The sequence below is a fragment of the Saccopteryx leptura genome, chromosome 9, assembly GCF_036850995.1.
Source record: "Saccopteryx leptura isolate mSacLep1 chromosome 9, mSacLep1_pri_phased_curated, whole genome shotgun sequence".
Lineage (NCBI taxonomy): Eukaryota > Metazoa > Chordata > Mammalia > Chiroptera > Emballonuridae > Saccopteryx > Saccopteryx leptura.
The window spans coordinates 18,578,867-18,602,570 of NC_089511.1; the positions used below are offsets into that span (position 1 = coordinate 18,578,867).

General features: G+C 48.7%; 2 protein-coding genes across 7 annotated transcripts in view; one reads left to right on the forward strand and one right to left on the reverse strand.

The window, feature by feature from the left end:
• The window catches only part of NFATC3 (nuclear factor of activated T cells 3), a 123,984-nt gene extending 110,658 nt beyond the window's left edge, over positions 1-13,326 (forward strand). The window contains exons 10-12 of one of the 4 annotated variants that reach the window (XM_066350110.1): positions 1,902-2,005; positions 3,012-3,045; positions 11,123-11,233. In XM_066350110.1, coding sequence (XP_066206207.1) covers positions 1,902-2,002 — 101 coding nt within the window. In that variant the 3' untranslated portion in view covers positions 2,003-2,005; positions 3,012-3,045; positions 11,123-11,233. Of the gene's footprint in view, positions 1-1,875; positions 2,010-3,011; positions 3,046-11,122 lie in introns of those variants that run through there. The other 3 variants (XM_066350109.1, XM_066350108.1, XM_066350112.1) reach the window with 3 other exon arrangements.
• Positions 13,327-13,784: 458 nt separating this feature from the next.
• Positions 13,785-22,021, reverse strand: ESRP2 (epithelial splicing regulatory protein 2). Of its 3 annotated transcripts, XR_010747063.1 has the most exons (16): positions 20,200-22,021; positions 19,984-20,112; positions 18,357-18,470; positions 18,130-18,244; positions 17,706-17,804; positions 17,425-17,479; positions 17,244-17,354; positions 17,036-17,168; positions 16,907-16,949; positions 16,444-16,745; positions 16,135-16,347; positions 15,839-16,037; positions 15,503-15,714; positions 15,084-15,249; positions 14,902-15,007; positions 13,785-14,566 (listed from the first exon to the last, which is right to left on the reverse strand). XR_010747063.1 is itself a non-coding variant. In XM_066350114.1 (15 exons), exons 1-15 carry the CDS (start codon positions 20,395-20,397, stop codon positions 14,918-14,920), a joined length of 2,154 nt encoding a protein of 717 aa, XP_066206211.1. In that variant the 5' UTR covers positions 20,398-22,019; the 3' UTR covers positions 14,720-14,917. The 3 variants fall into 3 exon arrangements, 2 of the variants coding, with proteins under 2 accessions (XP_066206211.1, XP_066206212.1); XM_066350114.1 differs by lacking the exon at positions 13,785-14,566 and having other exon boundaries at positions 14,720-15,007; positions 15,503-15,689; positions 20,200-22,019; XM_066350115.1 differs by lacking the exons at positions 13,785-14,566; positions 20,200-22,021 and having other exon boundaries at positions 14,720-15,007; positions 15,503-15,689; positions 19,873-19,986.
• Between the last annotated feature and the right edge of the window lie 1,683 nt (positions 22,022-23,704).

The window sequence follows — 23,704 nt, forward strand, 5'->3', positions numbered from 1 at the left end:
ACTGTTTTCATGTTCTCTTCCAAGATGTAAAAAGCATTCTTCTAGAACTCATGGTTTGGTCCTTTTGTTTGAAGTTGTACAGCAAAGCCCAAAAAATAATTCCTTACCGGCCGAAAGGAGGAGGCTTTGCCCCATTGTATATATTTTGGATTCTAACTGGGCATCTGATTATGTCAGCCACTATCACAGAACTGACCAATAGTGACTCTTCCTGAGTATGATTTTCAAACATTTATAACAGTTTTCCATAAGAAATAAGTTTCATAGCATGGCCCAGTACATAACAAAAACATATACAACTAACATAAAAGTCTTACAAACCAATTCTTAACCTTTTTTCCCCAAAAAATACAGACTGCTAAAAAAAAATGCAGACTTCTATTTACTAGTTTGTTCTCTTTTTAAAAAAAAAAAAATACTGATTTTAGCTTGCTGAATTGATTTGGTAACCTGCTAATAATGGATGTGAACTTTTGTTTAAAAAATATTCCTCTGTGACCTCCAACTTTTCCTGTGCATATAGTTTTCTGGGCTCCTACTCTTAGACATTTTGATTCTGTGGTTGGAAGTAGAGGCCAGGAATTTAGATTTTTTTTTTGTATTTTTCTGAAGCTGGAAACGGGGAGAGACAGTCAGACAGACTCCCGCATGCGTCCAACTGGGATCCACCCGGCACGCCCACCAGGGGGCAACGCTCTGCCCACCAGGGGGCGATGCTCTGCCCCTCCGGGGCATCACTCTGTTGCAACCAGAGCCACTCCAGTGCCTGGGGCAGAGGCCAAGGAGCCATCCCCAGCGCCCGGGCCATCTTTGCTCCAATGGAGCCTCGCTGCGGGAGGGGAAGAGAGAGACAGAGAGGAAGGAGAAGGGGAGGGGTTGTGAAGCAGATGGGCGCTTCTCCTGTGTGCCCTGGCCGGGAATCAAACCCGGGACTTCTGCACGCCAGACCGACGCTCTACCACTGAGCCAACCGGCCAGGGCAGGAATTTAGATTTTTTATTAAGTACCCAGATAGTTTTGATATAGCCATAGACAAGTATTTGGGAACGGTTTAGAGCTAACCTAATAAAAACTAGTTTATTTAAAACTGACTCTAGCCTGACCTGTGGTGGCACAGTGGATAAAGCGTCGACCTGGAATGCTGAGGTCGCCAGTTCGAAACCCTGGGCTTGGCTGGTCAAGGCACATACAGGAGTTGATGCTTCCTGCTCCTCCCCCTTCTCTCTCTCTCTCTCTCTCTCTCTCTCTCTCTCTCTCTTTCTCTCTCAACTTTCTAAGATGAATAAATAAAAACTCAAAAAAAAGAGCCCAGTGGTCTGATGTCTTGTCCCTATCCTTTAAAAAAATACACTGACTCCCTTAAATCGTTAAAACCGTCATTATAACTTTTTAAATTATTGCACTTTTTTTAAAAAATTTTATTTATTCATTTTAGAGAGGAGAGAGAAAGGGAGAGAGAGAGGAGAGAGAGACAGAGAGAGAAGGTGGGGAGGAGCTGGAAGCATCAACTCCCATATGTGCCTTGACCAGGCAAGCCCAGGGTTTCGAACCGGCGACCTCAGCACTTCCAGGTCAACGCTTTATCCCACTGCGCCACCACAGGTCAGGCTAGTCTGGGTTTTTTTTTTTTTTTTAATTTTATTTATTCATTTTAGAGAGGAGAGAGAAAGGAGAGGCACTTTTAATTTTAGAAAATAAATCAGTTATTATTCCCTAAACTTTCTGGACTCCAATATTCATATTATTTTGTAAAATGTGGGGAGCTATTTTAGGCAGTGATGGACCGATAAAGGACAGTTTAATTCCTCTTGCTTCTAGAAAAGAACAGCCTGGGCATGTAGTAGGTTAAGTTATCCTCTGGTTTGTTCCATTCAGTAGTGATATTGTCTTCTTTGACACAGACCAGTTTATGTATGACTTGGAACACCAGCCATCAGGTTCAGCAGAGAAATGGCCTAACCACAGTGAGCTCTCATGTCCAGTTCCTTTCTGGAGAATCTAGAGGGTGAGTGTTGTTTGAAATGTGTCATTGTTTTTGTGCCAAGTCTGGTATTTGCATGCTGTGCCCAGATTTGCATGTGCTACAGAGGATGGGTATATACATGGGCACCCTCGTGGTAGGCCCACATTATCTTTGGAGCTGCACTTTGACTGTAAGACTCTGCTTTTTAAATCTAACCATACTTTGGCTCTCATACTTCTGCTTATAATTTTAGTTTCAGTTTGAATAAAAGGCAAGTGTTTAATTGGATCTATTAAACCAAAGCAGAGAGAAGCCCATCTATATGAATTCTATGACTTGGGTACTGAGTAAATCTGGTTGCTGCTCAGGTCTAGAAACCTACTCGTTTCTGGTCCGGTATTCTGTTTTGATGTGAGGCAGTATGGAATGAAAATAAAGTAGGAAATTATATCCATTTGTCAGAGGCAGCCTGGATCATCTCCCCTTGAGCCTGCCCTCTAGGCTGTGTTTGCACTCCTGGTAGTTTATCTTGGGCTCCATTTGGTAGCAATGTGTAGAAATAGAATAGTCAGTGTTGGTGAGGATGGGGGCTGGGCCTCAGAACCCCCCACCGCTCCACGTACACACTCAGCTCCTTTCTTCAAAGACTCTCAAAGCCACTTAGAAAGTATGTAATAGAAATTATAAATGTACAAATCCTAATTCTCAAAATGCCACTTGAATTTCATTTTAATTAATTTAGATTTGGAAGAGGGCTTAGAAATCCTATTTATTACCCCAAATATTTATATTGAGGAAACCAAACAGAGCACCAAAACCTTGGCTTCTCCTAGAAGCTGGGCATAGTCTCAATCATTCTTGTCTCTAATCATGAAAGAAATAAAAGTGGCAACTAAATTTCTGCATATCTATAAAACCCTCAGAAGAGTTATAACCAGGAGGATTTAAATTAATTTCCTCATATTATGGTTTAGAAAATCAGTTGAAAAAAGATTAATTGCCCTAGTTACATCACAGCTGAACCAAGATTAAAACTTATTTTTTCCAGTGTTGCTCTTCCTGTGTGTGAAGCAGTGATCTTGGTAAGTGTTTATCTGGAGTGAAGGGATTAATGAGTGACTAAGAAATGAACTAGAGGTAAGAACGTAAAAACAGCAGGCGCTGTTTAGATCAGTGGTCCCCAACCTTTTTTGGGCCACGGACCAGTTTAATGTCAGAAAATATATATTTTCACAAACCAGCCTTTAGGGTGGTACTGATAAATGTATCACGTGACCGAGACAAGCGTTAAGATTGAGTCTTAGGCCCTGGCCAGTTGGCTCAGCGGTAGAGCGTCGGCCTGGCGTGCGGGGGACCTGGGTTCGATTCCCGGCCAGGGCACACAGGAGAAGCGCCCATTTGCTTCTCCACCACCACCCCCTCCTTCCTCTCTGTCTCTCTCTTCCCCTCCCGCAGCCAAGGCTCCATTGGAGCAAAGATGGCCCGGGCGCTGGGGATGGCTCCTTGGCCTCTGCCCCAGGCACTAGAGTGGCAACGGCAGAGGCACGCCCCGGAGGGGCAGAGCATCGCCCCCTGGTGGGCAGAGTGTCGCCCCTGGTGGGCGTGCCGGGTGGATCCCGGTCGGGCGCATGCGGGAGTCTGTCTGTCTCTCCCCGTTTCCAGCTTCAGAAAAGAAAAAGAAAAAAAAAAAAAAAAAAGAGTGAGTCTTAGATGTAACAGAGGGAATCGGGTGATTTTTTAAAAATAAAACATCGTTCAGAGTTAAACATAAATAAAACGGAAATAATGTAAGTTATTTATTCTTTCTTTGCGGACCAGTACCAAATGGCCCACGGACCGGTACCGGTCCACAGACTGGGGGTTGGGGACCACTGCTATAGATAACTCCTTTAAGATGTTAAGCAATAAGCCTGACCAGGTGGTGGCGCAGTGGATAGAGCGTCGGACTGGGATGCAGAAGACCCAGGTTCAAGACCCCCGATGCCACCAGTTTGAGTGCAGGCTCATCTGTTTTTTTTTTAATTCATTTTTAGAGAGGACAGAGAGGGAGAGAGAGGAGAGAGAGACAGAGAGGGAGAGAAGGGGGGAGGAGCTGGAAGCATCAACTCCCATATGTGCCTTGACCAGGCAAGCCCAGGGTTTTGAACCGGCGACCTCAGCATTTCCAGGTTGACGCTTTATCCACTGCGCCACCACAGGTCAGGCCAGCTCATCTGATTTGAGCAAGGCTCACCAGCTTGAGCCCAAGGTCTCTGGCTTGAGCAAGGAGTCACTCGGTCTGCTGTAGCCCCCAGTCAAGGCACATATGGGAAAGCAATCAATGAACAACTAAGGTGCTGCAACGAAGAATTGATGCTTCTCATCTCTCTCCCTTTCTGTCTGTCCCCCTCTCTGACTGTCTCTGTCACTAAATAAATAAATTAATTAATTAAAATGCTTTAAAAAAATTAAAAATAAAAAAGATGTTATGCAATGAAAGAAAAAAGTAGATCTGGAGGGTGATGTGAAGTCTGGTTTTTGTTTGCTTTGTTTGAGAAACTTAATTCATGTTTAAGTAATGATTAGAAGGATCCAAGAGGGGAGGTGGGTAAATTGATTGAAGAGATGGAAGAGTAAAGAAAATTGATGGGTCAAGGTCTTAAAAGGCAAGTATATGGGATTCATAACAGAAGTGGTAAAGTGAGTCATGTGGATTTAGGATTTATGGCTCTGGAGCTCAGGTTTGACCCCTAGATGTAATAGATGTGGGAGCCAACAGTATATAGAAATGGACAAGATTATACAGAGAAAATATATAAAGTAAAAAAAAAAAAAAAAGACCAAATCCTCTGTTAATCCTAAAATTCCGAATCCCATATCTTAACCCAAATTGAAAGGTGTGTGTATATATATATTTTGTTTGTTTGTTTGTTTTGTTTTGTTTTTGCTGATACAGAAGGGTACATGCTGATACTTGAATATACTTTGAAGTACCTGTGTACTGTTTACTCAGCTGAAGATTTCATGTTTGTCTTTGTAGAATGTTGTGAGTTACAACCTTTTCTAGAGGAAAGATCTGTAATAACACTAAGGATAGCATCACATACATAAGGTTTCTTAAAAAGGAAGAACCCTTAATAACAGCACTAATCACGCCCTTGTCAGTTGTGGTGAAAAAAAGTGTCATAATTTTCCTTTACTAGTATCAAAGTTAATGTTAAAGTAAAGGATATCATCTGATAATTGTACGTAATATTTTTAACGTGTCCTGTGGTTGAAAACTGACTAAAGTTCAGGTAAAATTTAAAATAACTTTCTTAAAAACTTAGCGTGATAGAATTCAAGCTGGTTATCTTGGTTCTTGCTTAAAATATGTAAATATTCTTTCTATGTTACCTTTCTGGTGGTGAGTTTTATTTTCATCAGTAATATAAGTTAGCCTGACTTGTGGCACAGTGGGTAGAGCGTCAACCTGGAATGCTGGGATTGCTGTTTCAAAGCACTGGGTTTGCCTGGTCAAGGCACATACAAGAAGCAACTACTATGAGTTGATGCGTCCCACTCCTGCCCTTTCCTTTCTCTCTCTTTCCTCTCTGTAAAAATCAATAAATGAACTTTTTTTTTTTTTTTCTTTTTTCTGAAGCTGGAAACAGGGAGAGACAGTCAGACAGACTCCTGCATGCGCCCGACCGGGATCCATCCGGCACGCCCACCATGGGGCGATGCTCTGCCCACCAGGGGGCAATGCTCTGCCCATCCTGGGCATCGCCATGTTGCGACCAGAGCCACTCTAGCGCCTGGGGCAGAGGCCAAGGAGCCATCCCCAGCGCCCGGGCCATCTTTGCTCCAATGGAGCCTTGGCTGCGGGAGGGGAAGAGAGAGACAGAGAGGAAAGCGCTGGAGGGGTGGAGAAGCAAATGGGCGCTTCTCCTGTGTGCCCTGGCCGGGAATTGAACCCGGGTCCTCCGCACGCTAGGCCAACGAAATGAACTCTTTAAAAAAAAATAAATAATAGGTCCCGGCCTGTTGGCTCAGCGGTAGAGCATCAGCCCAACATGTGGAAGTCCCGGGTTCGATTCCCAGTCAGGGAACACAGTAAAAGTGACCATCTGCTTCTCCACCCCTTGACCCCTCCACCCTTCCACCCTTCTCTGTCTTTTCTCCTCCTGCAGCCATGGTTCGAATGGCTTGAGCAAGTTGGCCCAGGGCACAGAGGATGGCTTCATGTCCTCACCTCAGGTACAGAAATAGCTTGGTTGCTGAGCAATGGAGAAAGCCCCAGATGGGCAGATCATTGTCCCATAGAGGGCTTGCCAGACACTAGTGGGAATCTGTCTCTCTGCCTCCCCACCTCCTACTTAATTATAAAGAAAAGTAAAAAAAATAATATAAAGTAGGTTACTATAATGGAGTTCCCAAAATACAGCGACTTAACCACATTGGAGGTTTCTTTCATACTTAATGGAAATTGCTTTCATTTCTGGGGTTTGTCAAAGCAGAGTCAGCACTTTGAGCTTTAGCACAAAGCAAGGAGTGGGTAGGAAAGGAAAAGACTATGAAACAAGTGATGAAGGAAATGCACACGTGACTTTCACTTACAATTCATTGGAGAAAACAGTTGCATGGGAATACCTAGTTATAAAGAGAAAGCAGGGAAACATGTGGTCTGTAGCTGAGTGGCCACATGTCTGTATAAACTCAATTACTGGAGAAGAGTGAATTAGGACTTAGTAGTTACCTTCTGAATTTTCAGGAATGTTTTTCTGCCTTTAGCTTGTGAAGGCAAATTCATCGGATTTTGATAAATGCAGATTCTTAAGCTCATTCCATAAGTAGGTGAATTAAGCATTTCATGTGTTAGATGGTGTTCTTATAACTTAACAAATAACCTAAAAGTAAATCTTAGCAAAACTATGCTATAGATAGAGTAGTAAACCAAAAATACTAGAATTCTCATCCATTTAAAATTACTTCTATTCCTTTACTTTCAAATTTCTCATTTCTTCAAGTGAAATTCAAAAGTTATCACACTTACATTTAGCCTTTATTTTATAAAATAACATCTCCATGAAAATATTCACCCAGAGAATTAATTATACTTTTATACTTATATAAAAGTATATTAATATAGGAAAGGGAAGAAAAGATGGATTTGCCAAACTTTGAATTCATTTTAGTTTCATGATGAAATAACAAATTTAATTACACATAAAAATCCTTTAGGCCTGACCTGTGGTGGCGCAGTGGATAAAGCATCGACCTGGAAATGCTGAGGTCACCGGTTTGAAACCCTGGGCTTGCCTGGTCAAGGCACATATGGGAGTTGATGCTTCCAGCTCCTCCCCCCTTCTCTCTCTCTCTCTCTCTCTCTCTCTCTCTCCTCTCTAATAATGAATAAATAAAAATTAAAAAAAAATCCTTTACAAAAATGCTCAAGATGTTCAGTTGCTAGTTATGTATATAAAGGCCCTTTGGGCTTTTGTGTATATGACAGTGTGCATCCGCCTCGGTTACCCTGCTCCTCTCCACCTGGTGGTGAGACTTCATATCATACCACACTTGTCAGCTCTAACTGAATTCTTAAGCATTGGAAATAGCTCTAAATAAGAGGCCTGTTGTTACTCAAATACTTCATTCTTGTGTGTAGAAATAGCTTTCTCGTAGACTGTTTATTTGAACATTTCTTGGATAAAAAAGTTTTTTCCTACAGCAAATACTGCTTATGGCCCTAATTCTGTTTTGGTGGCACAAGCAATCCAGGTGTTGGGGTAGTGGGAGTTGAGGATGGTGGCTGCCACAAGTGGGCCAAATGCTGTGACCTACATAAACTGTTAGTCTAGGTGTTGAAGGTTGTTGACTCTTGCTCAAGGCTTTTAATTCACTTTATTCTGTATAGGGGGAAATGATAAAACTCTATACTAGGGGCATAAACAACTCTTCATGTTCTTTTTTTATTATTATTTCTTTTTTTTTTTCCTTTTTACAGAGACAGAGAATCAGAGAGAGGGATAGACAGGGACAGACAGACAGAAACGGAGAGATGAGAAGCATCAACCATTAGTTTTTTGTTGCGCATTGCAACACCCCAGCGGGGTCGCGACCCACAGGTTGAGAACCGCTGCCTTAGTTGTTCATTGATTGCTTTCTCATATGTGCCTTGACCGCGGGCCTTCAGCGGACTGAGTAACCCCTTGCTTGAGCCAGCGACCTTGAGTCCAAGCTGGTGAGCTTTGCTCAAGCCAGATGAGCCTGCGCTCAAGCTGGCGACCTTGGGGTCTCGAACCTGGGTCCTCAGCATTCCAGTCCGATGCTTGATCCACTGCGCCACCGCCTGGTCAGGCTCTTCATGTTCTTATCTTAAATTGGTTAAGATAAATAATAAATTTATGCATATATATATTCAAAAGGAAGTGGAGAATGAAATTGTAAGTAGTTGTATTTTTTTAAGATTTTATTTATTTTAGAGAGAGGAGAGAGAGAAAGGCAGGAAGATAGGAGTGGGAAGCATCAGCTCATAGTAGTTGCTTCTCATATGTGCTTGGCCAGGGAAGCCCAGGGATTTGAACCAGTGTCCTCAGCATTCCAGGTCGATGCTTTATCCACTCTGCCACCATAGGTCAGGCACACGCATTAGCTTTTTTAAGAAATTTCAAGATTGCTAATGATTTGAAGTATAAGTTACATCATAGATTTGTTTACCAGTAATAATTTTTACTTGCTTGACACTCAAATTTTGGCCAGTTAGAGATATCTCAGGAAACCAGAGGTGGTAACCTATGCCAAGAACCCCCAGCCTCAGAGAAAAGTGAGGTGGGAAGGAAAGCAGTGGACTTATTTATATACCACACTGAGCTTAAGTTATTGCAATTATTTGAGCATAATTTTTGTTGTTTTTTCAAGTCTCCAAATTATATTAAAGATTTCATTGGTACCTGACTAGTGGTGGCACAGTGGACCAAGCATTGACCTGGGACACTAAGGTCCCAGGTTTGAAACTCCAAGTTGCTGGCTTGAGTGCAGGATCATTTGGCTTAAGCTCATGCTCACCAGCTTGAACATGGGATCATATAGTCAGTTTGAGTGCCCTTTTTTGTGTGTTTAGAAAATCTTGGCTTTATTGTAGTTTTAAAATCCTAAATTGTCAGAAAAGGAAAAAAAAACTGTCAAGAATCTTCCAGGTGCCTTCAGCTGAGTGAAGTCAGGCATACCAAGGGAGAAAGAACAGCAGAACTTTGGTAAGGGGGTGCAGAAATAACACAGCTTCAATCAGGCCTTTGCTTCAGTGATACCACCCTATGCTACCTCAGAAAACAATGGGTTCATCCTTACAATCAAAGTGTACTTGGTAAGTGGGTGGATATTGCTTGACAGAGACTCTCACTCTCAAGAAAATGTAAACATTTGACTTCCTCATAAAAACACAGGAGAACAGTAACAGTACATCATGTGGTTTTTGGTGACCATAAAGCACTATTTTTAATCACTTTGTAATTTTAAAACTTGAACAGTGAGATAAGAATCAAAAACGGTGTGTTGCATGGCTGCCTGGAACATCTCTGAAATTACCATCTTTGGGGGGGCAGGGGGTAAGTGATAGGAAAAGATGACTTGAATGTGAGCTGGGTACTTGCCTTCTCTATTTGGCTTTTGCCACTGCTATGACACCTGTGTAAAATAGTCAAAATCAAAATCATATGTCATATGTTAGTCGCAGTTACATTCTCTGGTCCCCTTCCTACCCTGGCACCTAATGAACTTTCAGTGTACTATTTCCAAGTAGCTTCCAAATAATTGTATCAAATTAGGATCTATTTGTGCAGTCACCAGAAGTTCGTTTTCATGGCTTGACCTGTGGTGGCACAGTGGATAAAGCGTCGACCTGGAATGCTGAGGTTGCCGGTTCAAAACCCTAGGCTTGCTTGGTCAAGGCACATATGGGAGGTGATGCTTCCTGCTCCTCCCACTTTCTCTCTCTCTCTCTCCTCTCTAAAATGAATAAATAAATTAAAAAAAAAGTTGATGTTTTCTTAGTAATAGTGCCCTTCCCCTTCAGGAGCTCCCAATTTATTTGAGAGACAGCTCACGATGCCTATTAGTAATGTATTATGATGAGTAATATTAGAGGCCATAGAGATCACAGGCCATTCCTGTGCTCCCTCTTAGAATGAGACTAGCCCATAGATCCACATGAATCTACACAGAAAATTACTTATTATGTGGTTTGGAAAACAAAGGCGCCAAGGGCTTATCTATTCATGTCCCCTTTATAGTCTCACTATATATTATATGAGGGGTTTTTTTGTTTGTTTTTTAAATCTCCATACCTGAGTAAAGTGAAGAAAAAATGTGTTTTTATGGTCCTGGCTGGTTGGCTTAGTGGATAGAGAATAAGAGTGTCAGCCCTGGCATGTGGATGTCCCAGATTCGATCCCTGGTCAGGGTATACATGAGAAGCGACCATCTGCTTCCCTTCCCCTTCCTCTCCCTCTTCTCTCTCTTCCTTTCTCATAGCCAGTGGCTCAGTTGGTTTGATGATTGGCCCCGGGCACTGAGGCTAGCTAGTTGGTCTGGGCGTTGGCCTCATGCTCTGAGTATAGCTCAGTTGATAGGCCCAGCCGGAGTTTGCCGGGTGGATCTGGTCAGGGTACATGCAGGAATCCGCCTCACTATCTCCCCTTCTCTTTAAAAAAAAAAAAAAAAATTAAATTTAAAAAAGAAAGCCATGCCTGATCAGGCGGTGGCGCAGTGGATAGAGCGTCAGACTGGGATGTGGAAGACCCAGGTTCGAGACCTCGAGGTCGCCAGCTTGAGTGTGGGCTCATCTGGTTTGAGCAAAAATTCACCAGCTTGGACCCAAGGTCGCTGGCTCAAGCAAGGGGTTATTCGGTCTGCTGAAGGTCCACAGTCAAGGCACATGTGAGAAAGCAATCAATGAACAACTAAGGTGTCGCAATGCGCAACGAAAATCTAATGATTGATGCTTCTCATCTCTCCATTCCTGTCTGTCTGTCCCTGTCTATTCCTCACTCTGACTCTCTGTCTCTGTAAAAAAAAAAAAAAAAAAAAAAAAGCCATGGTAAGGGAAAAAAAGCTTTGTCTTTCAAGTAGAGCTTGGCATTGAGCTTCATATGATCTGTCAATCAGAGGTTACTAATCACTCTGCCTTTTCTTGTTTTTCAGTGAACGAGATAATTGGGAGAGACATGTCCCAGATTTCTGTTTCCCAAGGAACGGGGGTGAGCAGGCAGACGCCCCTCCCTGGTCCCGATTCACTGGATTTAGGAAGATCCGATGGGCTCTGACAGTACTTGCTGCTTACTTGTATCCACCACCACCACCACCACCACGTACTTCTCAGCATGTTTCTCTCCTTGGACCTTGGGTTTCCAACTCTGCAGCCTTCAGGACTGGAGCCAGAAGTTGGGGTCACTGTTTGTGGGGAAGTCAGCATTCCTCCACCTCAGGCCTTGGGTAGATTTTATAAAAGAACAGGAACAGCTGCATAGGCTGTTAGAGCTGTGGGGAAATGAGCTTTGCTTTTTATTTCTAATAGGATACTTTTATATGATGGGTGCTTTGAATGTGAATGCAGCAGGCTCTTCATTTCAGAGGTGCTGCTTTTGCAGGTGACCTGGTTGCTTAGCTAGGATTGGTGATTTGTACTGCTTTATGGTCATTTGAAGGACCCTTTAGCTTTAATGGTATTTTTTAAATAGGAACTTTTTGATAAAACCTTCCAGAGGCAAACATAAAAGAAAAAGTATTCTCTGAAGCCCCCACCTATGTCTCAGAAACTCAGCATGTGTCCTGAAGCCTTTCATAGATTCATAGGAAATAAAGCCAAATGTAGCTCATACCTCTTTATAAAAACTGTTAGATAAAATGAGAAGAGACCATTCCAATCACTGAACTGTTGGAATATAAAATAACATTCCAAAGCATAGCCTTTTCATAACTTTCTAGGTAATCTTCCTGCAGTCTCTCCATAAGGACTCCATGTTGCTTTTTCCCTCAGGGCCCTGGGTAAAATAGCTACTTAAAATAAAGGTGACTTTGAAAGGTGAGGTTTTAGCTTGGTAGCTTCAATTTCTTGCCAGCCTACAAACAAGTGCTCTTCCCTTTTATGTCCAAGTGGGAGCATTAGCGTTTAGCTGCTCTATAACCTTTGAAGCCTGTCTCATGATGATTTAGGCAACTTTATTGGTTCTAACTCATCTCTAAGGGTCAGGCTATATCAGGAGCTAAGCACAAATGAGCTATGGTTCAGAACAGGAGCAGAAAAAATGCAGGATTCCAGACGGGAAGCTTTTAAGATTCAAACTGGCATGGAAGGCTTATCCCTCATTCTGTTTTAACAGCCTAAAATGATCCTGGCCTACCTTGTTCCAGCTGCATAGCCTAAAAACCAGCCTTTTCCCAAAAAGGCTTTGAGGCAAATCCAAAAATGAGGTAGCATCATAGAACTGACCCTCCAGACCAAAGATGCCCTGGTGCTGCTGCAGGTGAGGCTGGTGCTCAAGTCAACAGCCAGCAAGTGACTCCAGCCTGCTGTCTACCAAAGGAGGTACCCAACTTGGGTGCTATTTTCCAAGCCCCACCCTCACCCTTCCCGTTAATGAGATAAGCTATCTGGTCCAAGCTTGGGCCTATTTCAGAGCTCTGAAGTTTACAGCATGTTTTCATATGAAATGATGTACTTGCAGGTATTCAGAAAGCAAAATTTTTGAGTGCCTACATATGAGACAGTGTGCTGGACTAGTCAAAGGTTTGATGCTGTTTTTCCAGGGGATTGTGGGTCCTAGATGCCAGGATTCTCTACTGAAGCCAACTGAGTCCTGGGCTGAGGGAGCTGGCCCATTGCCCACCACCTGCAGTCAGCCAGGAGAAGGAGCTGTTGAATCAGGATGAGAAAGTGTGGTCATTTTTTTTCCCTTCAAACCATGATTTCTCCCTTAAAACTAGTTAAGAAAAATACTTATCCTTCAGCAAATCACTCTGGTCCCTCTTGGAGCTGGGTGTTTTCATATTTTCTTTGAAAAGTGAGTTTCATGTCACAGGGTAGATAGTGAGATTTTTCAGGGCTATGGGTGGAAGCCCACAGCTTCCTTTGGAGGTTGTTGGAGACTGGCCCAAGAGATGAAGTTCCAGAGAGCTGGCCAGACTTGCCTCCATTCTCTTGCCCCTGGTGTAACTGCCTCATGGGTTTCTTGCAAGTGTTGCCTTTGCAGGATCCATTGGGGTTGCTCTGCTATCCTCAAGAATAAAAAAAGCCTCTATGATTCAGAGTTGCTATGCACCAAATTTTGATGCCTTTTAAATACCTTGATGCCTGTAGCACTAGAAATGCTTTCCTATTTAAAATAAAAGTTAAATTTTAAAATAGAGCTTTGTATATACTATGTAAGCAGTTTTGTATTAGCTTTGTAAAAGCTTTGATGTAAGAGTCAATATTTTTCGGCCTTGTAGATAGACCGGTAAATTTTTGTGCAACATAGTGGTGTTAAAGCACACATCCATTGAACTATGCAAGTTGAGTTCTAATAGCAGCAGTGAACAGCTGGGCATGTGCTAGCACCTACCCCTTCCCCCTTCCAGCCTGTGCAAGGTCTTGGGTTGAGGAATGGGATGAGCAGCCTTCTGCTTACTGGAGATGCAGAGAAACATGGCTGAAAACAAGCTTTAAAAGAAACAGCTGTCTCCAGAATCACCTGTGATGCTGCTTCCTGGGGTGCAGCCCGCTGCTGCCCAGGGCTAGTCACTATCATCAGAGCTCTGCTGGGTCTGGCTATGAAGCTGTTTCTGATACTTTGAACAGATGGTCAACTTTAAGATTCACATGAGCTCAAGTTAAAACCTTGTATTTTATAAAATGGATGATTGTTCAGTTAAGGAACCGGTTCTCAGTTATGTTTACAGCACTTGGGTTTGTGTTTTCTTGTACATTTTGTATTTTAAAACCTTTTATAGGAGTACACCACTCCTTACACAAATACAAAGGGAAGAGCCAGCAATTCAGGCTCCTTAGTTACAGTGCTGAAATAATAAATGATGACAGGTCAACAGTCTCCTTGAAATCTGCCTGAGTTTTCCTCCGCCTGGGCCTGATATAGAGCCCCCTCACTCTGGGGCCCAAAGCTAAAGGCACTTTGGCTTTTAAAAGTCCATGTGGATAGGAACCTTTGTTTATTTTACGGAGAGAGTCGAGTTCCAGATTCCTTACGAAGTTTCAGTTCTGCACCGTCAAATGGGTGCAGAGGACATTCCACGGCATCTGCTGAGTTCAGGACAACTGGCCTGCCCAAGGTGTGCGGGAAAAGGAGGCAGCAAGTCCCCTTTAAAATTCAAGCCTGAGGTTTTTATGTGAGGGCATCCTGCCCCCTAGTGTCCTCTGGAGGTGCTGCAGTACAGTCCATCAAAACAGCCTGTGTGGTTTTTGCCATCTGATATTCCTTGTGCCAAGTTGGAGGGGCTAGCACCCTTAGGTGGGACCACCCCTGGCACAGTGTGGTCACTGAGTTCCAAGTATCCGGGGGGCTGGAGCCAGCGCTCTCTGTTTTTTTGCTCCTCCACCATTGGGAGCTTCATTCAAAAGTTCCCAGGAGTCATACATTGAAGGCACCAGAGCTTACATTAAAAAAAAAAAAGGCAAGCCTACTGTCGATGTCAGCCCCACAGCATCTGTGGGTGTGGGCCATAGCCAGAACAAACTAAAGGCCCTTAGGGTGCTATTCAAGAGGCCCATGTCGGGCCACTGGGAGCAGGGTAGCACCATTCCACCCCCAGCCCTGCATGCAGGGTCCAGCCATCATCTTTGGGGTGAACAGCAGAGCAATAAGTAGGGGGTGGAACTGGGGCTTGAGCTACTCTGAGTGCCTTCAGAAAGAAACCACCAGGTTGAGGACACTGGTTCTCTGGACGCAGGAGAGACATGTTAGCTAAGGACATCAGCCAGCTCTTACCTTCTGACTCCCTGACCTACAAACACACCCACTCTTTGGGGGCCTGTAGCATGGTGCGAGACGGGTCACTAAGAGGCATCAGGCTGGTGTAGTCATCAGGGGCTAGCTGCAAAAGGGATGGAGGTTTAGGGCAGGAAGCTCTAGGCTCAGCCAGGTCCCCAGACTTTCCAGTCACATCTCACCTGGTAGGCCTGGAAGATGTTGAGCAGGTCCTTCATACCAGCTGTGTACGGGACACCCTGCATACGGACCAGGGCTCCCTGCTGGGACAACACTGAGGTAGGAGCAGAGGCCAGGGCAGCAGGGGGTGTGGTGAGGTAGCCCACTGTGGTGGGGGAGACTGGAGGGCTGGGGTAGGAAAGGCAGGGTTTTAGTAGTACAGTCCCACGTAAGGCCTAGACCAAGAACTGCCTCCCTTCTCCCTTGTCTCTGCCTTATGTTTAGTTCAGTTCCTTCTCCCTAAAATCCTGACCTCTATGTCATCTCCATTCTAATTTGTAGACAGTATCAGCCAGTCCACACCTGTCACTTCTTGTTTCACAGACCCTGCCCTCCTCCAAACCAGGATGGGGCAAGTCTGTGGTCTCAGCAGCAGGCTTACCTGGGGTAGTAAGCTGTGTAGTTCATGTAGAGTTGAGTGGCTGGCCCTGGGTAGTAGGCAACGGGGGTGGGGGCAGCAGGCACCCTGGCAGCCGGAAGCAGTGCTGAAGAGGGATAGAGAGCTGCCGTCTCGGTGGGAATGAGTGTTGGGGTGGCCTGGAAGGTGGCGTAGGCTGGTGGTGAGAGGCCTAGAGGCAGAAGTAGAGAGCACATCTGCAGGGAATCAGCCACTGCCCTGGGTGGGGTAGCCAGAAAGAAGTCCCCACTGTAGAAAGCAAGGGGTTATAACAGCCTGGCCTCCACATGCCTCCTCCTTCCCCAGCCCTGGGACACTCACATGGCAACTTGCAGGGTGGAGGCGACATGCCACTGCGGCCCAAAGTACCCCCCATCAGCACACGGCTCATCTCCTCTGTGGAGCAGGGGACCACCTCCACATAGCGTTCCTTCATCACTTTTTTATGGCAACGCTGAGCAGCAGCTAAGGCCCGCTCTGCTGATGTCATCTGGATGAAGGCATCGCCGGATGGCCGACCCTGTGCACACCATCTTGTGAGCAGTCTATCCTGTTAGCAAGAGTTCCTTACTCCCAACCACACTCTCCTCCTGTGTGTCTACTGGCAGCAGCTTTACCTGCTGGTTGAGCACCATGTGCACACCATGGGGCCGGATGTCAGCTGCTGCCTCCCCCAGAAAGCTCAGGATGTCTTCGATGGTGGCTGTGTAGGGCAGGCCTCGAAGACGTACACAGTCTCTCCCAGTCCCAGCTGTCAGTGGGAAGGGGATGGGCAGCAGTGGAGCAGTCAGTGTGGGAAGGAGTGAGCTGGATGCATAGCGGTTCAGGACCTAGTAAGGAAGGCAGCAACAGGCTGGTCATTCCTAGTAGGGCAAGGACACAGGATGGAAGAGGCACATGGTGTTGGGGGAGCCCTGGGTGCTCACCTGCTGCACCTCGGCTGCAGTGCTCCGGAAGAGTTCGATGTATCGCTTACCCAGCATGCCCTTGTGCCTGCGCAGTGCAGCCTGTGCCAGCTCATCACAGGCAAAGAGTGCAAAGGCATCACCAGTGGGCCGGCCATCAGGGTGGCGCACAAAGAGCAGCCCATCAGCACCCCCAGTCACTGGACACTCTGGCCCTAGGAAGTCCAGCACATCTGCTGGCCCAGCCGAGAAGGGCAGTCCCCGAAGCCGCAGGATCACTTGGTCTTCCCGTGACAGGAAACGAGCTACCTCTAGTGATGTGCCTTGGTGGGGGGAGGCATGGGAGTCACCTACTGACTTCATTCGTGCCCTTCCAACTACCCATCCACACCCTGCACACAGGAGCAGAAAGGCAAGGGGAGGTGGGGAAGGGGGTCGTGGGTCAAGAACCGGGGAGCTGGGCACTGCTGGGGGCACAACTCACCCCCTGCAATCTTTACAAACTCCTCTCCTGTTGCTTTATATACCTGTGGGTACAGTGGGGACAGTCCATGGGTCTCAGGCCTGGCTGACCTCGGTTCTGCTCTGCTCCACTCCCAGCCCAAAGCCCCACCTCGATGTAGCGGACACCCATGTGGTGCTTGTGTCTCTGCAACGCTAGGTCCCGCTGCTCGCTGTCCACAAAGCGGATGAGGGCCTCGCCATTTCTGCGGCCCTGGGCATTGAGGCAGAGTGCTACACCACCCCTGTGGAGCCAGTGCTATGTTAGTGCCTCCTGGGTAGGCCTGCCCTCCTGGGCCCACCCATCCTGCTGCACTCACCTGGCAATGTTGAGCCCTTTGAAAAAGCGAGCTACATCTTGGTCTGATGACTGCCAGGGCAGCCCACGGGCCCGAACCACAGTCTCACTGTCTACCACGTCGGCCTTGCTGCTGCAGGGGGAGGGCTCAGGGTCAGAGCTGTCCAGTTGCTGTCACCCCCCCATCCCTGGCCTGCACTCACCAAGGTCCCGTCTCATATTTCTGCTTTACCACCTCAGGCTTCGAAAACAATTGACCTAAGAGGAGATGGCATGGAGGTCAGCAGGGTCTGGTGGAGGGGTCTCCCCACCAAACTGTATAAAAAGAGGACAGTTGAAAAGGATGAAGAGGTGACAAAGGGGCTTCCACCTTATAGTCTCTCAGAGAAGGGAAGAAGTGGGGAAAGGGACTTGGAGGAATTAATAGGAGGCATTCACTCAACCCTGAGAGAGAACAGGTAACAGGTGGTGAGGGGTATCTTACCACTGGGCCCTTCAAGCAGGTGGAGGATGACAGCTACCATTGTCTTCACTTCCCAGACCCCAAAGTCATCCTCTGTGGCATCTGTCTCCAGCCCCAACTCTGTGAGCAGAAAATGAGGAAATACCAGCATGAGTACTATGACTGGTCCCACCTAGGCCCACGTCCGCTACATAGACACATGAGGAATGCCAGAAAGCACACTCATTTTGGCTCTGCTCATGTATGCCCTTACAGATCCCCCACCCAGACATATACATATGCCCATATATTCCAAATGTGCCGTAGCACAGACAGAGATATGCACTTAAGGACTCAGCAGAAAATGCCAATTGTATGTGTTCATATAACCCACCAGCATGCACATACTCAGACACATATAGCCAACTGCCACCCCTACACTCTAACCCCGCTGGGTCGCAGGTACCCTGTGCCATGGTGGCCACGGTGAGGTCCCTGGCAAGGCGGGCGCGTGGGTGCTGTACATGGAACTCTCTGCGGAGGTCGTAGAAGGAGAAGAAGGTGTCGGGGAGCACCAGGTTCTGGGGGCACATGTGAGTGGGGTTAAATGGATGAAACTGAACTGCCCTGCCCACCCCCACAACAATAGGTGTCCTAGGAACCCTGTCCCCTGTTGTGCCCTCAGTGGCATACCTTCCTGGAGGCCTCAGGGTGCAGGACCTGTCGCAGCAGCTGCTGCCCATCAGTACAGAGCATGTGGGGGCCCCCACCCAGCAGAGCCACATCCCCGCTCACCAGCTGTGAAAACTGGGGAGAGAGACAGACACAGACTCACAGCTGGGCAGGCAGGAAGAAAGAGGGCACTGGCTGCAAAGCTGGTTCGGCCAGATGTTCAGCCCTACCCTGCTTGGGGAGTAGGTGTCCATGCCTGTTGGGCCTGGCTCTGTGTTCGCCTTCTTGCCTTCTCCCCTAACCCACCATCACCTTCTCCAGGCCAAATGAGGGCAGCTACATATCACCTAAGCCCCCACTGCACACACTCCAGCAGTCTGGAGTGGGGCCAGAACAAACACCTGGTGGAGTGGGACAAGCAGGTGGGAAGGGGCGGGGCAAAGCAGGTTAAACCTGTCCCTGACCAGGCACCACCCTCAGGTGGGAGAGGCTCAATCCTGCCTGAGGCCCGTTGGGCTCATGGTCAATGGCAGCCCCGCCTCCAGGTCTGACCAACCGAGGTGCAGAGATATTCCAAGGACAGAGCTGTACACCTGGACACCAGGGGCAGCATGAGCTTTGACCCACACCCTATCGACCAGCTGGCACTGAGCTGTTTGCTCATAGAGCGGGTGGCACTCCTGAAGCTGCCCAGCCCCTCCCCCAGCCTCCACCCCAGCTGGAGAACAGGTAGTATAAGCACTAAGCAAGGCCTCAAGAACCTCCTCCATGCCAACTTTACTCTGAGACTGGCAGAGCAAGGCAAACCAGCTCTCCTTCAGCACACTCCCTAAGTGGGGGTTAGCCTGGAAGTTCTTCTGGAACAGACTAGGTTCAAACATCTTTGTGCCTCCCTTTCCTCACCAGAAACCACCAAAGTTGTTGAAAGGTGAAATAATTTGTGCGTGTAAAGCACTTATACTCATTGTACTCAAGAATCAGAGAAAGGTTGAGCACCATAGTTAAGAAAAAGAAAACAGCGATGGGAACAGCCTCCCACGTCAGCCAAGGCGGGGAGGCAACCCTAGGCCTTTGCACTCAGGAGGCAGGTAGCCTCCAGGCGGGGTCCGGACAGCGCCCACGCCTGGCCAGCCAGCTGGGACAGGCCTAGACGAGCAGCTTACACCTGGCGGCGTCTGCCTCTGGGGTAGATACACCGCCCTACGCCCCCGCTCCAGCATTTCCCAGGCGGGTGGGTGGGCCCAGGACGCAGGCGGCAGGGACTGTGACCTATGACCAAGCCGAGGCCCTTCGGCCCTTTCGGCTTCCGGCTACTGTTCTGGGAGACCTAGCTACGCAGGTTCCCAGAGGCGTCTCAGTCTCAACCTTGCTCCACCGCCAGCCAGGGGACTGTGGGAAGGGTCTCGCGGCTTCCATCCCGGCCCCTCAATAGGGTGTATCTAGAAAGATTGAGAAGGCGCTCCCAGGAATGGCCGACACACGCGAACACACGCACACGCGGGAGATGATGAAAATTTCAAACAGGAACCCGTCCTACCGCCCAGGCCAGTTAGTCGCGGCGCGCCAGGCCTCGCCTCCAGCCGCCTCCCGCCGAGAAATGTCCCTGAGGTCCGTCAATGTCTCCACTCACCCCGGCCCGGGCGCTCACCTGCTGAAGCACCTTGTCCAGCGGCTCGGCCCGCGCCAGGCTGTCCGCGCTCAAGCCACTGGCCTCGCGGCACTGCGGGCTCAGTGCGGCCGCCTCCGCGCGAATCAGTGACTTGTGCAGCGTCCCCACCTGCGAGTGGCGGGGGAAACCTATCAGCCACTGCGTCCCTCAGATCACGAAGCTCCCTGGGGACCCACCACCCCCTTCCCACCCTACCTGGCGGCTCCGCGGCTCCACCACTTGCCACACTAGCAGGATTAAGTCGGTCTCGTCGGAGCCCAGATCTGGCCCTAGTGCACCGGCCGTGGCCCCGAACAGTACGACCAGGGGTCCAGGCTCTGGGCAGGGGTCGGCGGCAGAGTCTGCTGCGGGATTTGGGCCTGGGGGCGGTGGCTGGGGTGGCGGCGGAGTCATGGCCGCAGAGAAAGGGGGCGCTCGGCCACACACACGCGGACCGACGAGGCGCACGCACGCACCGACCGACCGCAAACGCGGATCAGCTTGGGCGGGACACCGTGTGTCAGGGGCGGCACCTGCGGCCCGGCTGGCTCAGTAGGCGCTGCTGAGACCCGCCCGCGGCGCCCAGCGAGGCGGGGCGGCTACCGGCCTCAGCCCTCTCTGGGCTAGTTACCTGTCGGCCCCGCGAGCCACGTGACCGAGGGCGGCTCCGGCAGCCGTGGGGGAAGGTTGTTAGAACCTAACCCAGGATGCGGGCGCGCTCACACTCCCCAGCCTGGGCACGCGCTGGGTCCAGATTCCCACTCCCCCAGCTGGCTTTACCGGGGCGACCTCCTTCTCCTCGTCTTTCGCATCATGAGGCCACCTCCAAGATAAAGGCAAAACCAGAGTACTTCTCTAGCCCTAAGGGTCGTGTAAGACTTGTGAAAATCACCAGGAGTCAGTCTAGAGGCTGTGGTGATCACAAGGCGGGTCTGGGGGTGACAGAAGTCACCAAAGGTCAAAGGGGGCAGTTAGAGTTACAAGGTATCACCCAGAGGCATGTGAGGTGATCACCAGAGGTCGACTGGGGTGGGGGCGGGGATCACGAGAGGTTCTTAGTGTCGTGGAGGATCATTAGAAGTCAGGGGGCAGGGCCTGTCCCTACAGGTGGGAAGGCCAGGCTGTAGCCTGGCTCCAGGAAGTGCCCGCGGTGTCAAAGAGCATTTGGAGGTGCGCAGGCCTAGGTGCTGCGGTAAGAGAAAGCGGACCTTCCCCCGCTCCCCAACTCCAGAGAGCAGCACTTTAGAGCGGGCTAAACTGGATATAGTTCGGGCCTGGAGCCTGATTCCTACCCCATGTGGACTCTTTGCCCGCAGGCAAGGGGGGACTAGCAGCAAAAGTGTATTATGCTCGTGCGGGCTGAAGAACAGCTTCTCCATCCCGGACCAACATCCCAATTCCAACAGTCCCGCGTGGAGAACTCCCAGCACCCTTTCGCCTCGTCGATCTTGGTGATGCTCCTTTACCGCGCGTTTCCAGGCCGCCCCAGACTTCTCCAAATTCTACCATTTATGTGACTGAGAAACTGAATACGAATCCAGCGTGAAGAAGGGACTCCGGCCCGTCAGGAACAAAGATATGGGGATGCCAAGCCCGAGCCGAAAACTGAGGCGGGAGCCTCACCTCCCGATTTCGGGCAAGCAGGGCGCTGCGTCCCGACTTTCAGACAGCGAAAAAGCCCGGGGTAGAGGGAGCCTCCGAGGCCTTGCCTACTAAACTGACACTGCAGCGCTTCCCCACTTGAAGGATAAAGGTTGAGGCGCCTGGGACGGAAGTGATTCGCACCGAGACACCGCGGCCTGGAGGGAGTGGGAAGTAGACAGATTTTCCAGAGGCTTCGGGCAACCAGCGCTTCCCCTTGGGTGTAGGCGTGTGTCCACGCGCCGCTGCCTCTCTCTGGACCGCCCACCTAGTCGGCTGGTCCCCACCCCCGGAAGCCCTAAGCCAATCAGGCTCGGGGGAGGGGGAAATGTCGCTTTTCGGGCCTCTCCCCCCTTGAGATAAGTCCGGTATGTCAAATATTTGTTCGCGGGTCTGGGCTCAACAGTGAGGTAAGACCCCTCCCCCATGCACCCTGAAGTGCGCGTGCGCCAAGTGGAGTCCGGGCTTTCTCCTCACTCCCCTTTACCCCAGCGACAACTCTGATGATCCCCGAACTTTCCTAAAACTCCCCTGGCGTACATCGCTGTTTGTCGGGGTTTTGTTTAGGGTGCTCCTACAGGACACAGCCCTGGCGCTCCCCCGGGGGCCATCCTGGCGCTGCTTGATTTCTGTTTCAACCATCCTAGCGCCCTTGTGCGTTAAACTTCTAGACCACGTTAGGCCGTTCAGTATTCCTCTGCGCGGGTCTCAACGCCGGTGCCTTCGGGAAGCTTCCCACTCGAGATGACTGGCCTCTCCAGTATGGTATCTCTGGCCGTCCTGAGCGCTTTCCCATTGGAAACGCCTTCATGCGTGTCCGAGTCCCTACTGGATAGTGAACCTGAGGCAAGGGGCTGGCAGCGGGGGTGGCTCCCCCAAACCCCCGATTCCCCGCTTGGACTGTCAATGAAAAACTAAGTTGGCCCTGGCCGGTTGGCTCAGTGGTAGAGCGTCGGCCTGGCGTGAGGGGGACCCGGGTTCGATTCCCGGCCAGGGCACACAGGAGAGGCGCCTATTTGCTTCTCCACCCGCCCCCTCCTTCCTCTCTGTCTCTCTCTTCCCCTCCCGCAGCCAAGGCTCCATTGGAGCAAAGATGGCCCGGGCGCTGGGGATGGCTCCTTGGCCTCTGCCCCAGGCGCTAGAGTGGCTCTGGTCGCGGCAGAGTGACGCCCCAGAGGGGCAGAGTATCGCTCCCTGGTGGGCAGAGCTACGCCCCTGGTGGGCGTGTCGGGTGGATCCCGGTGGGGCGCATGCGGGAGTCTGTCTGACTGTCTCTCCCCGTTTCCAGCTTAATTAACAGAAAAAGAATTAAAAAAAAAAAGAATAAATAAAAACTAAGTTCGTTAAAATAACCTGAAGGCCACCTGGCCTATGATGATTCAGTGATTCAGTGGATAGAGTGTTGACCTGGAATGCTGAGGTCCTGGGTTCAAAACCCCAGGCTTGCCTGGTCAAGGCACCGAGGAGAAGCAACTACTATGAGTTGATGCTTCCTGCTCCCCCTTCTCTCTCTAAAATCAAGACATATAATCTAAAAAATATATAATAATAATAACCCGAGGGCCCTGCTTTGTTGAGCTCTTACTCATCATCAGATAGGTCCTTCCAAATCACCCTTTTAATACTAAACAAGTCACACTCCTGTTCTCCACTCAGCTCTCACATCTCCTTTTCCCCGGCACTAAACCAACTTCTAACAATTAATAAATCATTTACTGTTTCCCTGCCTCACCCCTCACCCACAGGAGCACCAGATCCTTGAGGACTGGCTCATAACCCAGTGCCTATCACTGGGCCTGGGACCTAGTACAACTGGACCTCCCAAATGGAAGGTCTACATCCATCAATTCAACCAACTGCAGATCAATATATATATATATTTTTAATTCAGAAAGGTGCCTGATCTGTGGTGGCACAGAGGACCAAGCATCGATCTAGAATGCTGAGGTCGCTGGTTCAAAACCCCGGGCTTGCCCAGTCAAGGCACATATGGGAGTTGATGCTTCCTGCTCCTCCCCCCTTCTCTCTTTCTCTCTCTCTCTTCTCTAAAATGAATAAGTCAATAAAAATAAAAAAGAAA

Bases quoted from the DNA above. Each gene is read 5' to 3' on its own strand.
- ESRP2 (XM_066350114.1), bottom strand. From the start codon at position 20,397: ATGACTCCGCCGCCACCCCAGCCACCGCCCCCAGGCCCAAATCCCGCA. The intron at 17,480-17,705 runs GTAAGATACCCC...ATCTCCTCTTAG, and splicing joins CCTGCTTGAAGGGCCCAGTG to GTCAATTGTTTTCGAAGCCT. The intron at 16,746-16,906 runs GTGAGTTGTGCC...CCCCCCACCAAG, and splicing joins GTTTGTAAAGATTGCAGGGG to GCACATCACTAGAGGTAGCT.